This window comes from Mastigoproctus giganteus, chromosome 10 (assembly GCF_048544385.1).
Source record: "Mastigoproctus giganteus isolate SK-2022 chromosome 10, ASM4854438v1, whole genome shotgun sequence".
Classification (NCBI taxonomy): Eukaryota; Metazoa; Arthropoda; class Arachnida; order Uropygi; family Thelyphonidae; genus Mastigoproctus; species Mastigoproctus giganteus.
In genome coordinates, this window is record NC_143584.1 from 146,578,909 (window position 1) to 146,599,807 (window position 20,899).

Genomic DNA, 20,899 nt, shown 5'->3' on the forward strand with positions numbered 1-20,899 from the left:
AAGCATTTCTGAAGAAGATGACTCCTTGTGCAACAAACCAACAAGTGCCGAGCCGATAATGAGTGATCAAAGAGTGTGCATTTAGTCGATGATGATGATGAAGAATAAGCATTCTTTAACATTTGTAAGTCATAAATAATTTCTCTATTATTATAATTTGCTTAATTTTACAGGCTATGTTTTAATTTCTTTGGATAAATCAGTCGTTGTTTAAACATAAACTAATTAGCTAACTAATTTCATTGTTGATAATGTAACCCCTATTTTTAATATTATGTCTAAGGGAAATAAATTTCCGTTTTACGAGTGCACGCAAGGAATGAATTAACTCATAAAGTCAAGAACTACCTGTATATTCCCCATCTCCTTGACATTAGAGTCACTGACAATAACTAGCTTCTGTGGGACCAGTGCATTCTGCCTTGGGAATTACCACTGTGTTGCCTTATGCACAGGAGTGAGCTTGGGCATTCAGTTGGGCACCTGAGAGCTTGATGGGGCCCCTCATATTAATTTCTTCGATTGCATCAACCCTGCACCTCAAACTCTCATAGACTCCCATCAGAACACTGAGTTTGTGCCTAATTTCTTTATAGTTTCTGCACCCAACACCCACTAAGACATTCTTCTTCACTAGATCATGTCCTGTTCTAGAAAGGTCTGCAAACATTTCACATTTCGCAAATTTTTTTAGACTGTGATGCAGTGGAGATCATCCCCTTTGGTTCTCCCCTGAGCCACAGTACTACTGCTACTTTGTGCTCCTTGCTTTGCTGCTCTAGTCTGGGTCATGATTCTGTTTAAGTACAGTTTAATTAACAATGAAATTTAATAAGATTAATACATTTTTGATTAATTGATAATACTATACTAAGCTAACAGATTTCTGATAGAGTGCCATGTATTTCGCTATCTAGTTTTACGTTAAACCTTACATATAAACCTTGCATATAACCAGGTGACATTATTTTTTTTTTATTTTACATATATATTTCTTATGACTGCTATTAAATAAGCCTAACTTCATTGTATCATTGTGTCTGCAAAATACTGTTTCTGACTGATGTTCATATTTATCTGTTCATGAATGTAAGGCATAATATTCCTCCTGAAAAAATCCATATCTATGCACCATAAATGAAAATAGCGAAGTTACTTGTATGTGGAAATTTTTAATTCTCTTCTCAAAAAAAAAGTGGCTGAGTGAGGGGAAAGATGTGGAATAAAATAACAGCTAGACATAAAAAGAAATAAAAATATAAACTCTGTATCTACAGTTTATTAACATTGAAATGTGTGTTAATAGAGAAAATTATAAATTTAATACCATTTGTATAGCCACAAAATATTTTATCTGTATTTTCAGATATAGTATTTCAAGACCACAAGAGGACAGTAAATAAGGTATGTTTTCATACCACAGAATCGCATATATTATTGAGTGGATCTCAAGATGGAACTATGAAGTGTTTTGATTTGAGAAAGAGAGAGGCTGTTAGCACATTCTACAGGTAATTTTACAAATTTTTATATATACGATCTGATAGGTTATTTTTTAAGCAATATCCTTATAGGGTATGTTCAGATTCAAGATATGTGCATGCAGAATACCTTCCTCAGTATTATTTTTCTTCTATCTGAATATATCATTGAATCTTCCAGTTTTGTAACTGGAAGACCTAGTGCTTGGTTTCTGTGCTAATCACACCAATCAGACTTTGGCTAGGGACCTGACAAACAAGTGCTTGTGATACTCATAAATTTAAGTATGACCAATGAACATGACACACAGATCATGTTAATAAATGGTAAATAGTTTCTCTTTCTTGCCAGATTTAAGTAATGTAATACAGTTTATCCAGAATTCTTGGAAAAAATATAGAACAAAACTGAAAAAGACACTCTAATAATATTAATGATCAGAAGTTTTTAATTTAGAAACAGTTTTAATGTATTAAGAATTTTTTATATTTATTCAAATCTGTGATTCTTTTTTTATTAATTTTAATGCTCAGATTTCAGAAATTCTTTAGAATAATGGTTATCCTGAAATAATCCAGATTTAAGTATTTGATAAAAGTCACTGTAAACACATACAGTTTTATGACTGTCAGACAAAGAAAAGGATAAATTGTTAGGTAGATTCGACTTGTTAGATATGACATAACAAATTTTCTCAATGCCAGAATTAGCTCATTTCACCCACTCTCTATTAATGTTCAGTGACTGGGTAGATTATTTCAGCATGTGGCACCTCCTGAACTTTGATGCTTTCTGTTTCACCGAAGAGGAGGCATCAAAATGTTAGCACTTAAAACGCCAAGGACATATTTATTATTCATTACTATAACACATTTTTTATTAGTTATTGTAACAGAGTACAGAAGTATAAGATAAATAAATAACCCCTTACATATTATATAAAGCACATAAATACAGGATGAAATATGTAAGAGGATAATTTATGAAATGTTTAAATAGAATGTTACAACAAGCTGTTAACAACACAATTAATTTTAAACTGCAAGAATAAATAAGTTAAAAATCAAAAATTTGAAATGTGATTTCTTGTAGTGATCATTATTGTGTTCACTGGATCATATGGAACTTATTTATGTGTATATTTTTAATACAGGCAGTTCTCGCTTTAAGAGTTTTTGCTTTACGAGTTCTCGGGTTTAAGAGTTTTTTCCCTCAAGCATTAACAAAATCGAAAATATGAACATTAATTGCAAAAAATGAATGTTAAACATTCATAAATACCGCATTTCAAACCACGTGTGTAGCTATAAAATACAGTGTACACAGCTTTACGATATTAATCCGTTCCAGAGACACCATCGTGTTGTTAAAATATCATAAGATGAACCCAATAACAATTCGTTTCAAGATCTCGGAAGTTGCAATTTTCGCTGTATAACCAAGCTATTTATCTCTCTAAAATGTCATTTTTAAGGTCACGAGTGTGACCTTAAGGCCATATAAAAGGTCGTGAGCATGGTTTGTAAATTGTATTAGTTACCAATTCAGATCATTAAAATGCACTGCACTTTCATCGTTATCATATGTTCGTTATAAGAATCAATTTTAAACGACTTTGTGATAATTTTCTAAAGCACATTTCTGGAGGTCACGACCATAAAACAAAAACAATTTGTACTTTCCAGTTTATTGGGCTTTTCTGTTACTGCAAGCAATTGTAAACTCGATCTTCTTGCATTTGCAAAAATACCGATAGCTGGAATTGTGTGGGTTTTAACGTTATTATGGTGAAATGTGTTTCCCCTTTACTGAAATCTTCAATCGTATAAAAAACATAAATAAATTTTCAGAATCTTCTCTTCATTCCTTTTTTTTTTTTTTTTTAAGCTTCGTAAAATTGGTACTCCACGTGAATCGTGTTAGTTGAAATTTGTGTGTGCCGTTAAAAGATGCTTATGCATGCAATCGTGAAATTTATTATTATTAAAAGAGAATATCTTGGAAACAAATGTCTCTTGAAACATTTCTGAAGAAGACAACTCCTTGTGCAACAAACCAAAGAGTGCCAAGCCAATAATAAATGTGCATTTAGTCGATGATGATGAAAAATAAACATTCTTTAACATTTGTAAGTCGTAAATAATTTATCTATTATTATAATTTGCTTGATTTTACAGGCTACGTTTTCATTTCTTTGGATAAATCAATAATTGTTTAAACATAAACTAATTAGCTAACTAATTTCATTGTTGAGAATGTAACCCCTATTTTTAACCTTATGTCTATGTGAAATAAATTCTCGCTTTACGAGCGCACGCTAGGAACGAATTAACTTGTAAAGTCGAGAACTGCCTGTATTTTATTTATATTTTAATCCTTATGTGAATGTTATGTGTATCGTACTGCATAAGTGTCAGTTTGAGCTTATTGTTAATCTTATTGAGAATTAAATTTTTTTCTATTTAATATTTCACACAATATTGTACTATTTATTGAACTGAATCTTTACTCTAGGAGAAAGAGTGACACTCTGTTACATATGTGAAAATGTCAGAAAGAAATAAAAATGTTCTAAAATAAAGTTAGAAAGTGAAAATGTTAGAAAGAAATAAAATAATTAAATAAATATTTCCTTTCTCAGGGGCTTGATTACACTCCAGACATATGGATGATTTAAAGGTTGTACAGGGTCTGTTCAAAAAGTATCTGGACTGCTATGATAATAGTGACAATAAGCATACTTATGGGGTGATGACTTTAACAGCCTTCTGAGGTGACTCAGTCCAACAATTTTTCCACTCTTAGAAGAACTGAAAAGCTTATTTTGAAATTGCCAAAAGCTGAGCTGCCACATTACTTTTTATTCTTTATTGTTTGTATGACATAAATTTCCTTTCACAGTTTAGGGGGGGGAAAAAAAAAAAAAAAGGTGTGGATCCATATCTGGTGAATTGGGTGTTGCTGGCCTAGAGCAATTCTCTTTGGCCAAAAAATTTTAAAAGTAGCAGTCAATGCAACCACAAATTATCATAGGGAGCCGTTCTTTAAGATTCTTCTTTTCTAGTGTTTTTCTTCACTTTACATTAGGAAGCTATCTCAGAACTTAAACATAGAACTCTATATTAATTGCTTGTCCCTCTAGAATATATTCGTGGTGGACAAGACCCTCATGGTTATAAAATGATGGCAACTTTTCTTTCTTTCTGTTTTGCACACTTGCTGCTTTTTTTGGTTTGGTGGAATCAGAAATCTTCCTTTGGGATGTGTGTTGTTTGGTGTCAGGATCATACTCATAAATCCATATTTCATCTCCAGTTGTGATATATGTCAAAAATGCTTTATCATTAATCAGAAGCAGCTTGTTGGCATTTATGTCATTCATCCATTAATAGTCACAGCACAAACATTACAGAAATGCATTTCATGTTCAAAGTTTCTGATGGTGTCTTCAGTAATTTCATGAACAGTTAATGTTTTGATCATGAAAAAAATGTTTAAAATCATGTCTCAAGTGCTACAAGCTTTGCACTTGAGACATGATTTCAATTGTTGAAGTTGAAGACTGTTGCTTGTCCTCTTTGAGATGACAGCTTCCATCAAAAACTTGTTTACAGCCTACTGCAGTGTGCCCATATGCTATTTTAATAAGGAGATTTGACTTTTGTTTTTTTTAGATTTTAAAGAAAAATTTAACACACACACATGCACACTGTTCAGTGACTGAGATGTGAAAATATCTTTGCTATCAGCAGACAGCTTACTGCGTAGAGGTAAGGATGAGACATGTCTGAACACATTTTCTTTGTCATAGTGCACTCTGCTATTTATCCCAGCCTGCTTAAACACCAAGCATAATCTGGACACTTTTTGAACAGACCTAATAGAAAGATTAAAACAGGAAGTTTGTAAAATATTAAGTTCAGCACTCATATTAAAATGACTAGCTATGCCATAACACTCATATTGTGAATGTTAGTAAAGGTGTCTTGGCTTTTTTTATGAATTTATGTGAGACAGAGGTAAAAATGAAATTTTTAGATATAATTTTAATAATATAGTGCTAAAAATTCAGAAATCACAATCATTTAGATAGTAAGTGAAAAACATTTAGTGCTACTAATTATGGTAGCTCTGAATATTTTAATTCAGGGACCATATTACACATAATTCAGAAAGCAATATCGAGTGCACCTCGACATAGAGGTGTATAAAGGATTAATTATAGCAAAATAATTAGTGTGACATTTGTTGCTGCTTGTTTGAAATAAGCTGTTGGATTCTTGGCTCCAATGACGTTACTGCAACACGGAAAGCTGTTTGTATTTCTAGCCGACAGCGGTACTTGTTTTTAATTGCTGTAACTGATGAAAATGTCTTTTCACGCATATATGTAGTTGCGAATGGAATTAAAATTTTGATGGCCTTTTCACTCAGCACTCGGTACTCACTTTTTACGGAAAGCCAAAAATGAGATCTTGTTAGGGATGAGTGGAATTTACCTTTGAGACTGTCATCGGATGATAGATCGATTAGGCTTTCTTTTTATTTCATGTTCAAATTACTATCCTCGATTTTCGCCAAAAATGGATCTATTATCCACGTATTTCTGTGTCTGGGGTCCTCTTCTTTTGGGTAATAACAACCAAAAGAGTCAGTGAGTGACTGTAAGTGCAATCGAACAAGGGTTATTACCTGTCAGTTGACATCCTCCTGTTTCATATAATCATCAAAATTTGGGAACATTTACAGATATTCTTCAGCCAACTGCGTTTGCCACAGCAATATCTTCCTTTGAAATGCATCCATTTTGCCTCGCAGTGTGAACACATCCATAAGCTGTCCTTGCAAGGAAGTGTTCAGCTCGTTTAACGGAGAAAAAATATCTGCAAGGTATGCAAACTTAGCTAGCCAATCATTGTCGGACAAGAGATCGTGGAACCTCGAATTATTTTGCTGCTGGAAGAATAACTTGACTTCTTGGCGCAGGTTGAACAATCGGACTAGTACTTTGCCCCTCAACAGCCATCTCACCTCAGCATGAAGAAGAACTTGAGTATGCTGAGAGCCCGTTTCTTCACAAAGTGCCTGAAATATTCGAGAATTGAGCCCTTTGTGGTGAATTTCGTTTAAAATTTTAATTACATCAGAGAATACTTTGTACAGTTCTGGAGATAATCTTTTCGCCACAAGTTGCTCACGATGTATAATACAATAAGTAAACAAGATGTGTGGATGTCCAACGTCTTTCACTTTTACAACTCCTGAACGATGTCGAGTCATGCTTGCGGCACCGTCTTGCATATCCCAACACATTTCTTCCATTCAATACTGTGTTTCAGGAAATAACCATTAAGTGCATTGAAAATTTCAGAGCCTGTTCTACCCGACAAGATTAGTGAACAGAGGAGTTCTTCCTTTAATTCTCCTTGGCAATCAAACCTCATAAAACAAAGAACTGCCTTGTTAGTTATATCTGTTGATTCATCAAGTTGAATTGAATAAAACGTAGAATTTTTCACAAGTGCAGTCACTTGATTTTCAATATCTTCGGCCATATCTTCAATTCTGCACTTCAGTGTTAGCGGACATAGGAAGGCCCCGAGTGCCAAGCGATAGTGACAAGCGATTTTTCTCTGCGACTCATAAAGTGATCTTTGAAAGTGATATAGTTCTATTTTTTGTTGTGCGATTTTCTTCCGTTTTGTTCACTTAAAGTGGTTCTTCACTTAAAAAGTCTTACGTAAGAACCCAGAAAGGGAATCTACCTTTCTTTTTTTGTATTTATATTAAATACTCACACTCTACTAACCTAAATAACCGCTTGGTCACTGGTGGCACCGCTCCTGCCTCCACGTGGCGGGGCCGGTAATCTGGGAGAAGAAAGACCTTCTCCCAGGGCTAAAAGGAGTAAAAATGGATACTCATGATTTCCCACGATTAGAGCCAAAAAGCTCTCAACATGACAGCCACGAAACCGATCATGACTTCTCATTGTCGAAAAGACAAAAAAAGGATGCAAACAAGCAGGAATCTCCATCTTTCCTGATTATTCATTCTCTGTCTTCACAACCTGTCAGCAAGCTTTCCACCTTTCATCATACAACGATGCCTTGTAAATGCAGCAGCATCTCCAAAAATGGTGAAACGTCTTCAGTCCGGTGACTTGCTAATAGAGACCTCTCACCCGAGACACTCAGACCTCCTGTTAAAACTTACATCTTTAAGTGGAATTCCAATTCAAGTCACTCCACATAACACCCTGAATTCTTCCAAGGGAGTGATCAGTGAATGGGACCTTGAACGTTCCCGAGGAAGAAATAATCCAGGAACTAAAGGATCAAAATGTCACTCAGGCCAAGAGAATTATGATACGAAAAGACGGCACCTTAGTCCCAACACGTAGCATAATTTTAACCTTTAGTTCACCGAACCTACCATCCTCAGTGAAAGCAGGCTATTTAAACTGTCGTGTTCGGCCCTTTATCCCAAACCCTCTGAGATGCTACAAATGTCAGAAATTTGGCCACTCCCAGACAGCATGCCGTGGAGATGCAACATGTCCAAACTGCGGTTGCAAAACTCATACTCAATCGGAATGCAAGGCTCAAACCCCACAATGTCCCAATTGCAAGGGCAATCACCCAGCTTACTCCAAAGATTGCGATCTCTGGAAGTTAGGAAAACAAATACAGAAATACAAGACTGAAAATAAAGTATCTTTTCAAGAAGCTAGAAGACAAGTAAAATTAAGTATTCCAAAAACCACTTATGCTTCGGCTTCCCATAGTTTCAAATGAGTAGCATGTCAGACAGAAGTGTCAGTCTCTCCCAAGAAATCGATCGCCGACTGGGCTCGATTAGTACTAACAACTCAACCTACATCTGAATCACAGTTAGTGGACCAAAGTAATAATACGCCACTCACAGTTCCAACTCAAAACGTAACCCACAGTACAATGACAGAAAAATTGCATAAACCAGATCCTGTGGAGGTGAAACAACCAACAAGCATGGATACTGATGATATGCCAAACCAAGAGGATTTTCTTGAATTGCATGCAGATGGAGATATGGAGGATAAAAATGATTCAGGACGCCCTAATTTTCCCAAAAAAGAAAAATCTAAATCTGACCGTTTCAAACAACCCATGCATAAAAAGCAGACAGATTCAACTTCCTCTTACAAAACCAAATAATGGAACATGTTATCCAATGGAATTGTAGAGGTCTTCGCAGTAACTTAGATGATATACACGAATTAATTCATCACTATAAACCTCTTGCAATGTGCTTACAAGAAACTAATTTGACATCTCTGGTCTCAGTTTCAATCAAAAATTACACTGTATTCAGACAAGACAGGGCTGACTCCAATAACCCTCATGGAGGGGTAGCGATACTCGTGGACTCAAGCATCCCCGCCAGACGTATTCCATTACAAACATCCTTAGAAGCCGTTGCCACGCGTGTTGTTAATGGTATTACTCTAACATTGGTTTCCATTTATCTTCCACCTAGTCATCAATATACTATTCAGGAACTTGAAAATCTTGTCATGCAGTTACCATCTCCGTTTTGTTTACTAGGAGACTTTAATGCACATCACCCATTATGGGGTTCCCCCACCTCAGACAGACGAGGTAAGCTTATCGAAATGCTGATCGATAGGCAGAATTTAACATTATTGAATACTGGGTCTCCTACATATGTCCACCTACCTACGGGCTCAACATCTGCCATAGACCTTTCCATCTGTTCCCCAATCCTTTTTCCAAGTATAGATTGGATATCTCTAAGTGATCCTTATAGCAGCGACCACTTTCCGTTAATCTGCAAAATTCAAACATCCTATTCCCTTTCAACAGAAAGTCCAATTAAATGGAAATTTTCAAAGGCTGACTGGGCAAAATATAGATCGCACATCTCATTTGACAACGATATCATTCAGTTCGGTTCCATCAATAGTGTTACTGAGCATATCACAAATCAAATGCTGGCAGCTGCATCCGTCGCAATTCCTCAATATCAAGCAAGTAATAGACGAAAAATAAATTACTGGTGGAACGAAGATTGCAATAATGCAAAAAAAGAGAAAAACAAAGCATGGAATCTTTTCCGCAAATATCCTACCACCTCCAATCTTATTAACTATAAACGGCTCAGAGCTAAAGCTCGCTATGTCAGACGCAAAGCAAGAAAAGAAACGTGGATTAAATTCGCCACATCAGTTAATAAAAATACCGACATCAGATTAATCTGGAGAAAAATAAAATGTTTGAACAATAAATTTCCACCTCTATCCACCCCGATACTAAACTGGAATGGACAAGAACTCTCTAATCACACAGAAATATCAAATGCACTGGGAATTGTATTTTCTCTGTTGTCTTCTTGTAATGCTTACGATCAGTCATTCCAAAAACGCAAAACAGTTGCAGAGAAAACCAGACTGAATTACACTGACAATTCTGCTTTATCTTATAATCAACCATTTACCATGTTTGAGCTACAGCAATCTCTTACAAACTCAAGAAACAGTGCTGCTGGCCCTGATGGGATATATTATGTAATGCTCCGAAATCTAGATCAAAGATCACTCTCTTCGCTGCTCATATTTTATAATCGAATCTTTTCTGAACATACCTTCCCAAGCTCCTGGAGTCATTCATATGTACTACCGATTGCAAAACCCGGTAAAGATCATTCTGCTCCTCAAAACTACAGACCGATATCCCTTACCAGCTGTCTCAGCAAAACTCTCGAGAAAATGATACATCGCCGTCTCACTTGGTTCCTTGAGTCTCAAAACTTAATAAATAACAACCAATTCGGTTTCCGGAAAAACCGATCCTCACTTGATCTCATGATCAAAGCCGAGTCAAATATCAGAAATGCTTTCATCAAAAAGGAACATCTCGTCATGGTCTGTCTTGACGTTGAGAAAGCTTTTGACACTACGTGGCGTTTTGGCATCTTAAAGGATCTACATTCTCTTGGCCTGAGAGGTAATTTACCATATTTTATCCAAAATTTCCTTCAACGGAGATCCTTTCAAGTTCGCTATCGGGGAACCCTCTCTAAAATCTTTATCCAAGAAGAAGGAATTCCACAAGGGTCCGTTCTCAGCGCTACCTTGTTTGCAATGAGAATGAATCATATAACTGAATTCATTCCGAAAACTGTGGACTCATACCTTTTCGCAGATGATCTCTCAATTTCTTGTCATTCTCAAAACATGCATTACATTGAACGCCAACTTCAAATATCAATGAATCGCATCCTGACATGGATGACACAAAATGGTTATAGACTGTCCAGCCAGAAATCTACTGCCATTCACTTCTGCTCCAGACGCAATATGCATCCGGACCCCGAGCTGCATTTGAATAACCATCCGCTTCCCATAACTAATTGTATTCGTCTACTAGGATTGTTTTTTGACAATAAGTTAAATTTCCAAAAGCACATTGAACATCTCCGGACTACTTGTCAAAAAAAACTAAACATACTCAGAGTCTTATCAGCCACAACATGGGGAGCAGATCGTTACAGCCTGCTTCATTTATATAGAACCATAATCAGATCATGACTGGACTACGGTGCACCTGTCTTCGACTCTGCTAGGGAGAGTGCTTTATCTCGCCTCAACCCTATTCAACATTCAGCTCTCAGAACAGCACTAGGTGCATTCAGAACATCTCCAGTGCAAAGTTTGTATGTTGAAGCTCATGAACCTCCCCTAAATATCAGGAGAAAGATGTTGCTGCTGAACTATGCAACCAAGATCCAAAGCCAAATGACCCATCCTAATTGGTCAATACTTTATAATCCACATTTTACGACCTTGTATAGAAACAAACCACAGTCAGTTCGGCCTGCTGGTATTAGGCTAAAACAACTAGCAGAAGATTGGGATATTCACTTTAATAAAATCTTACAAGATCCTATAGATCCCAACCCTCCATGGTCTGCTATCATGCCATCTTGTGACAATTATTTCCAACAATGGGGTAAACACTCCCTATCAGATATAAATATCAAACAGCTACACATAGCTCATACTCAATGTTATCCCGACTTCATTAAAATTTATACGGATGGATCGAAGTCTGAAAGTGGAACAGGCGCAGCAGTAGTACTCCCCGATACTATCATTTCTCTATCTCTCCCAAAAGAGTGCAGTAGTTACACTACTGAATTATATGCCATAAAGCTTGCTATAGAACACATTTTCCATATGTCAATTCAAAAGAGCTTAATATACACACTCGCAGAGTTCCTTATTAGCCTTGCAAAACAACTCTCCGTCTAATCACCCTCTAATAAAGCTCATTAGAACAGAGTTGATACGTCTGAGAGAGCATCAACAAAAGATTATTTTCTGCTGGATACCTGGCCATACTGGAATACCAGGAAATGAAATTGCGGATGATGCTGCCAAACATCCATCGAGAGCAGCCCCAACGAATTCATTAGTACCATTCATAGATTATAAAATTAAGATCCGAACTATATGTAATGGTCGATGGACTCTGCAATGGCAAGCGCAAATTCATAATAAACTTTTCCAAATTAAACCTGTACCAAAATTATGGGCTTCCAGCCCCATTGCAAACAGACAAGAAGAAGTAATTCTGGCCAGAGCCAGAATAGGCCATACTCATTTAACTCATCTGTTCCTCCTGTCAGGGAATGACCCTCCTCAGTGTAACCATTGCCATACACCACTCACAGTCAAACACATACTTCTGGAATGTACTCTATATAATAATGCTCGATTAGTATCATTCATTTCTCTGGCAAGCTTAAAGGAACCTTTGTCACTTAGCCATATCATAGGCGAAAAATCAAATCTCACAGAATTCTTTTCCTTCTTAAAACAAATAGGTCTGTACAGCCATTTCTAACTGTCTCTACATGAAACAACACAGGCAGTATGAATCACTTTTCTAAGTGCAATATGGCCTAAGTAGCCATTGCACTTAAAACCCCATCAACAACAACAACAACAACAACGGACATAGGAATTCCTTTCAGTTTCTGGACAGCCTGTTTCCCCAAAACCTCTTCACAGGCTTGTAAAAAGCAAGGCTTAATTAATTCTTCTCCAGTTGTATACAGCTTTTTACATCTCACGATTTGAAGTGCTATAAAATAAGATTTTACTAAGGACTTATCTTCAACAATCATTGTTGCTAATGAACTTTTTTGCTTTTGCAAATTTTTACACATCCTTTGGAAGTATTCATCTGGCTTTTTAGCTAAATCTGGGTGTTTTGACTGCAAGTGCCTGCCGAGTTTCGAAGGTTTCGTGGCATCATTGGATAAACGCTCAGAACATATAATACAAAGCGGCCATGGATCCAGTTCACTTCCAGGTTCTTGAATAAATTGAAACTTCAAGTAGTTCGCATCATATTTTCTTGAAACTTTGAACCTTTTCTTCTCTCCACCCCCAGTTCTAATGTCCTTCCTGATGATGCCTTGCGGTGGCTGCGGAGGCTCTGATTCATTAATCAACTCATGACAACAAGATGTATTACCTAAGAAGCGCCAAAATGCCTGCTTGTTTTTTCTCACTCATTGGGGTTATTTTATTTGAATCTAAAACCAAACAAGAAATAAGATAGTTATCAAACCCCATCTCTTTGATGCCATTAAATATCACACTGTGCACAGTTAAAATAAAAATATCACTGATCACTTACCTAAGAACTGCGAAGCACGCCATGCTCAGGCTAGGCCATTGATAAGAAATAGAAATAGCTTTCTATATTTTTTTACAATAAAAGCATCGCTAATACCGGATATTGCACTGGGTCTTTTATAAACATGCAACGTAATAAGGCGAAAATTGCAAAAAAGTAGAATCAGAATATAATGAAACATTTTAATAAACACGAAAATTGCAAATATATTCAGATTACTCTGTGGACCACCAAAATTCTCTCACGGACCACCGGTGGTCCGCGGACCACTGGTTGCCGACCACTGCCCTGGAGCACAGGTTTTGAGAACGAGTGGAGAAATATCATCAAGGTCTTGTGCTTTTTTGGCATAAGGTTGTTCAAAATTTTTCTGACATCCTTTTCATTGAAGCCCACAGGAGACATTGAGTGAAGTTTACTGGGAATGGTAGGAGGTGGTTTGCCTACATCATCAATAGAAGAGTTAGAATAAAAGTAGTATGCTGGTATCTTGGCTTTATCTTTAGCTGTGGGGGCAATAGAACCATCAAGTTTTAACAGAGAAGAGATATAGATGGGCATAAAGTTGCAGCCAATAGCTTTGGCAAGAGACCTGAATGCTTGCTGATTTTTGAATAAGAAGAAAGTTTTCTACTCTGCTTTATGATTGTTGCACACTTAATGTAGGTAGACAATGAATCTGAAGATTTGGATGCAAGTCAATTATAATATGCAACATTCTTATCTTAGACAGCCTTATCACATTAGTTGGAAAACCAAGATTTAATAAAAACTAAGATTTTAGGATGGATTGAGGAATAAAGGATTTCATCCCTACAAGGATAATTTTGCTCACACGATCTGAGGAAATATTGACATCAGAAGATTTTAAACAGTAATCTGATCAAGGAAAAGAAGAATAGAAATCTTGCAGATTAGTATTAGTAGTGGCAAATTATGCAAGAAAACTAAAGCATCAGCCAAAAAAAAAAAAAAAAAAAACCTACCCACTTCACCCATCCATACTCCAAGAATTTGTCTAGTTCTTCCTTGAATTTATTCAGACTACCCATTTTCACAACAACAGATGGAAGCTTGTTCCAACAATCAATCATCCGCTGACTGAAGGTGAACTTCTGTACATCTGTTCCACAACAATCTTTCCTTAATTTGAAATTATGCTAAGAATGCAACATGAAATGGAAAAAACCTTCCATAACAGCATCATGTGATCTTATTATGCAATATAAAGCAGGTGGATAGATACATAGAGATACTGTATGTATTGTAATTCAGTGTAAGAATGGGCAAGATGAAATCTTTAAGTGGTTTTTAACAAGGCATGGTATTAGTACCAAACACACCTTGGAAACTTTAACTCTGCTAGGGTTTTTACATATGACTGCTTGGGTATATCAAGATTGGTCCAGTAACTAAATAACATCCAGTCAACAGATCCTGTGATAAAGTACAGCTTGCTGATGTGATAGGCTAAAGAGGCTGACAAGACTTGTGCAGAGTAACAGAAAGACTACAGTCATCTAAAGAGGTATTTCAGGACACAATTCATTGTACTTTGTTGTGGATGGGGTATTTCAACCATTGACTGAACCAGGTTTCACTCCTGTTAGTGAAAAATGAAAAGGTATGATTACAGTGGGCAATAGGGGATTGGAAAAATATTACCTGGTCTCATGAATCCTGGTCTCTGTTGTTTTACACTGATGGGAGGACCAGAATATGATGATAACAGCATGAATACTTGGACCCATCCTGACAGGTAGGGTGTAATAGTGTAATAGTAATAGAGTGTAATCCAGCCAGTGTAATAGTGTAGGGAGCATATTTATGGTGCACATTAGAACCCTCAAGATATCAGTGGAGCAATATTTGGATGCCACAAGTTATTTGTAAATTGTTTTTGACCAGACACATCTCTTCATGGCTGCAGTGTATCCATCTGCAACTAAGTTCTTCCAAAACAGAGCGAGTGAATTCAGCCTACTTCTGCCCCCTCTCCCCATCACTAGATCTCAATCCAACTGAGCATCTGTGGGATGAGGTAGAACAAACTCTTCAAAGTAGAGATCTGCACTCATCTAGTTTTCAGTAATCATGGGAAGCAGTTAAGTCAAGTTGGATCAGTATTCCTGAGGCTACCTCATGAGCCCATGTCGTGACAAATCTAGGCAGTTCTGAGGACTAAAGGGGTACTATTCACCATTAATTAAGTATGCCTAATAAAATGGCCATTCAGTACATACTTGTCAGAATTGGTATTACCATAAATATGTATAAAATATATTAAAACAGTATGAAAATATATTTTATACAAAAATATCTTAAGGAGCCAAGAACCTCCTTTCCATAGACACTTAGCCTTGCTGTTTGCAGAATCTTCTTAAATGTGACCCCTGTGAATGGCAAGATTCTGTATATGTACCAGCAAACTTATTAAGTTATAGTTGCTAAATTTTGCATGTGTTTTGGGTATTATTTTATTTTATATTTAACTTGTGTGTTAATACTAATGCAAAAATACATATTGACTTTTCTTTGAAATTTTTTTTACCGTATAAAATATTTATTCTACTTTTGTTAATATTAAAATTAGTGCAGTATTTATATATAATATATTTATATAATTGTTTGTTGATCTAGTCAATCAGAAAGTGTGAGGGACGTGCAGTTTTCACCTCATCAATACTTCACATTTGCTGCAGTTCAGGAAAATGGGCATGTGCAACTCTGGGATTTGAGGAGAACTGATAAATATGAACGCCAATTTACAGCACATAATGGTCCTGTTTTCACCTGTGATTGGCATCCAGAAGAAAAGAAGTGGCTGGCTACTGCAGGAAGAGATAAAACCATAAAGGTAATGAGTTAATTTTTAATAGCTTCTTATGTTCATTGTGTTCTGTATTGTCCTGAAGGTTCTGAGGTATGTAATTGTTTAAATTAAATTGTCTTAGATTCCTTTGGCAATTAAATGTCTATTAATGTATATAATAAATATATTAACTTATAATAATAAATATGTCAATATATAAATACTTTTTAAATTTACTTTTCTTATTCAATAAAGCATTTAAAAAAATTCATGCCCCAGCTATATCCCATGGTTTTTTTCAGAAGCCTTTATGTGTTTGCTAGACATGTGAAAATTTTAGTGGCAGGACAGGAAATATTCAAGTCATGTGATGTTAGAAACTTTAAAGTTGGAAGAATAAACATTTGTATCCAACATTAATCAGCAGCCACAAAAGCACTTGCCAAGCACTTCTCATCTTCATAACAACTGATTAATGTCGATATAGATTATTATTCCTCCGTCTTTAACAGCTTTGACATCATGCAGCTTACCTACCTGTTGAATTTGAAATTGATTAGTAGTTACATGGTGACTTTGGAAGAAACAACATGGTGACATGAAGAAGGAGGTACAGGAGGATATTCCAGTATCTTAGTGATCAAAAAAAATTTAACTAGTGGTGTGCATAATGTCTTTGTGTGTGTGTGTTTGGTGTAGAGTATGTGTGTGAAGAAATTAAGTATGAATTCATCATTCTGATGGGCATTTATGAGAGCTTGAAGAACAGGGTGAATGCCCTTGAAGGAATTAAGGGGGGGATGAATCAAGCTATTAGCTGTGCACTTTAGTACCAGAGCTTACATTTGTGCATTGGCAATCCCCAAGGAATAATGCTCTGGTCCTACAGGAGGTAGTTATTGTCAGTGACTCTGTTGTCAGAGAAACATATAGTGCAAAAAAGGATCAGTGGAATAAGACCAGGGTATGTCTGCCAGGGCCAAATATTGATAACATTGTAGAGCATATATCATCTTTTATGGGCAGAAAGTTGATATTGTTACAAAACAGTATCACCTTTTTTGTCACTAATGATATTAAAAAAAAAAGATCTAAAGACTTACTTACTAAGTACAAGGCAATGTTGAGAAAAAAGTTGCAAGTTAATATTAAATTTGAAAGTGTCTGCAATTCTACCCAGACGCAGTAGGATGGAGTACATGATGAGAGCCTTGTCAATCAGTTTGGCCCTAGAGAGACTGTGAAAGGTCATGGGGTAGAATTTTTCTTGGTGTGGTTTGTACTAGTTCACAGAAGAGGCTGTTTTTACAGGGATGGGATAAACTTAAATAGAAGGGGTGTAAGAATATTTGTTGATGTGATTGAGGCAGTGTTAGGTGGGTTGGAAAACTGATAGCTTGGGGAGGATATACAGATAAATAGATAAAAAAAAAAAAAAAAAAAAAAAACAGCACAAGGCAGAGGTGTAAGAGATTCTTGCACTGCTTGTACTGAAACATGCAGCAGCCTGGAAAACAAAGTACTGAGGATTTCGAGGCCTGCTGGTGGTTCTCATGGAACGAACAAATACTGGGGCTGTGTTAGAGTAATTAAGAATAAGAACAGCTGCGTGTATACATGCATGTATGTTAATGCTAGGAGCACAGTAAATAAATTTTGTAAATTTGAAGTACAGGTTAAGTCAAATTTAGACATTTCAGGGATATCAAAGACGTAGTGTTACTCAGACAAAGGGAAACAAATTTTTAATGTGGAGAGTACAGTGTGTATAGAAAGGACAGACAGGATTGTTGAGGAGAAGGATTTTGCTCTTAGTTAAGATGCACATAAAATCAAAGGCAGTGTATATGGGTGACCAGTGCAGTGCTGAGTCAGTTTGGTGTGACATAAGCACAGACAAAACGAAAATGAAAGTAGCAGTGTGTTATGGGTCTAATGACTGTAATGAGTATAATGAACAACTATACAGAGAAATAAGAGTGGGCTAGTGAATTAGAATGTGCTATAATGAGGGATTTTAACTTTCCAGATATTGACTGGAAATTGTGAGTTGGTCACTCACACATACTAACAATACTTTGGTGAATTTATTGGCCTTCAAACAGAAGATGACTCTTTCCAACAGTAGCATTAGAGAGGCAATAAGAGAAAACAAAACTCTTGATCTAATTATCAGCAGTGATTCTTCGTGCATTGTGAATCTGTAGATAAAAGAACTACTAGATGGCAATGTCAGTGTATTGATGTGGGATTTAGTTAAAGATGTAACTACCATAAAGTGAAAAGGAAAGGGCTTTTTCTTTCATAAAGGCGATTACAGTGGTCTCAGACAGTTTGTAAATTCTATACAGTGGGTTCAGTCCCTGGGTGCCATGCGAATTCGAGTTCAAGCATTCAAAGTGCAATTATATAGCAATCTTTCTCAGCAATAAAAGTTCATTTTAAATTATATTGTTCTCTATTAGTAGTTCATTTATAATCCAGTTCTTCACTTGAAAAGTCACAAGTAAGAGCAGAAAGGAAATTCACCTTTCTTTTTCATGACATACATTACTTTTTTTTTTTTTTTCACTGGCGCCTCCGTAGCCAGGTGGAAAGGAGCAGCAGTGCATAGCACACGCTTCTTGATTAGACCGGGGTTCGAGCCTGTCACCACCAAATATGGAGGATGGGAAAGGTCAGGGAATGACCACCGCATATCCCAGAGCAATATGGCCTTAGTTGCTAATGCTCCTAAAAACCAAATAACAAACAAACAAACTTTTTTTAATGACCAACTAACTCTTCTAACCACTTAGCCTCCTTGCGGAACTGCTCCTGCCTCCCCGTGGCAGGGCCAGTAATCTGGGGGGAAAGTTATCCTCTAGTGCTAAAAGGAGTAACCATGGATATAAACGACTATCCACCTCTAGAGACTTCAAACTCAAGGCTAAACAAACCCAATGATGAGAACATGAACCAGCCGAAAAGCCTCCAAAGAGAAGTGCAGTGCAATGCGATGTCAAACTTTCTGCAAAAAAAAGAATCTGGGTATATTCTTACTGTGTGTATGCCATATCCAAAAATTTCATTACATTGTACAGCATGTTCCCCCTCCCCACACTTTTTCTTATTATTGAATACACCATGAATTATCAAATTAATAGAGTAAGCTTATCTGCGAAAAGATTTAAACCTCCCAAACACTTCCTAGTTCATTTCACAAATATACGTGGTCTCAGTTCTAATCTCAATGATGTTCATTTCCACTTCCAGTCTGCCAAACCCCATGTACTTTTTCTGACAGAATCTCAGTTATCGGTTAATTCAACTACTATTCATCTCAGTTGCCCAAACGATTCGCTGTATGATTCCTTTCGCCTCAAAAGTGGTACTTGTGTATATGTCCGTTCCAATATATTCCCTATCAGAGACTTGGTAATTTGGAATCTCATCTTCTCTGGCTTAAAATCTCTCTTCCTCATTGTGTTAAATTCATCTGTTGTCTCTACGGTTCTCCCAACTCCACTAATCACTTGGAGCTCTTTGACTTCCTCTCTTTACAACTTTACTTTCTGTAGTCCAACTTTCCTAACAGTGAGGTAACTTTCCTTGGTGATTTTAATGTTCACAACTCCAGCTGGCTTCCATTTTCTAGTCACACTGACCCAGCTGGTCGAGATGCTGAGGCTTTCCCAATTACTAATGAACTTGCACAGATTGTTAATTTACCTACAAGAATACCAGACAATCCTAACCATAAAGCCAACACGCTTGATCTTTTTCTCACAAACAACCCTTCTAAGTACACGGTCAAAGTGAGTGGTCCTTTAGGCACCTCAGATCACAACTTGGTGATTGTCTCTTCTCCAATGGAGCCTTTATCTCATGGCAGTTCCCAACCTCGTGTTGTTTGGCATTACAAAAATGCAAAATGGGATGACCTGCGAGATTTCTTTTCTTCTTTTCCTTGGTCGGACTACTGTTTCAAAACTTCTGATGTCAACGTTTGCTCGGTGAAAATCAAGTCAGTGAAATTATCCTTGTAGGAATGGAATCCTTTATCCCACACTGAACTTTAAAATCTTGACCTTTATCTAAACCTTGGTTTTCCAATAAATGTGCTAAGGCTGTTCAGGAGAAGAATGTTGCATATCGTAATTGGCTTGTTTCCAATTCTTCAGTTATATTTTCTGCCTACACCAAAGCTTGCAATAATTGTAAAGCAGTTATTGATTAGTACAAACTAGATTTTGAACAGCCTAAGATTAGAAAACTTGCTTCTTGCCCTAATGGTAGCCACACATTCTGGTCTCTTACCAAAGCTATTGGCCGCAACTTTTGCCCATTTCTGCTTTCACCTCTGTCAAAACCAGATGGTTCTGTTGTCACTTCGGCCAAGGATAAAGCTGACCTGCTAGCATCCAATTTTTTTCCAACTCGTGTATTGATGAACTTGGTAAAACACCTCCCACCATTCCCAACATGCTCCATTCAATGCATCCTGTGGTCTTCCGTCAAAAGGATGTCGGAAGGATTTTGACAAACCTTGATGCTAAGAAAGCTCCAGGTCCTGATGGTATTTCTCCACTTCTTCTCAAAACCTGTGCTCCTGAACTTACTCCTGTACTTTGCCACCTTTTTTTACTTTCTTATTCCAGAGATGTTTTTCCTTCTGCTTGAAAATTTGCTCATGTCCAACAAGTTCCAAAAAAGGGTGACAAATCCCTCCCATCCAGTTATCGTCTCATTGCAATTACTTCTACTCTTTCTAAATTAATGGAGAAATCAATTAACTGCCAACTCTTAAACTATCTAGAAACACTCTGTCTGATCAACGATCGCCAGTATGGATTCCGTCAGTGTTGATCCACTGGTGATATTCTGGCTTGTTACCCATTTATGGACAAATTCAATG

General features: G+C 36.6%; 1 protein-coding gene across 2 annotated transcripts in view; it reads left to right on the forward strand.

Moving 5' to 3' along the window:
- Wdr24 (WD repeat domain 24) overlaps nucleotides 1-20,899 on the forward strand; it is a 223,103-nt gene that overhangs the window by 73,421 nt on the left and 128,783 nt on the right. For both annotated transcript variants that reach the window (XM_090383842.1, XM_090383843.1), the window contains exons 5-6: nucleotides 1,367-1,511; nucleotides 15,831-16,047. In XM_090383842.1, the coding sequence (XP_090239968.1) occupies nucleotides 1,367-1,511; nucleotides 15,831-16,047 (362 nt within the window). The remainder of the gene's footprint in view (nucleotides 1-1,366; nucleotides 1,512-15,830; nucleotides 16,048-20,899) is intronic.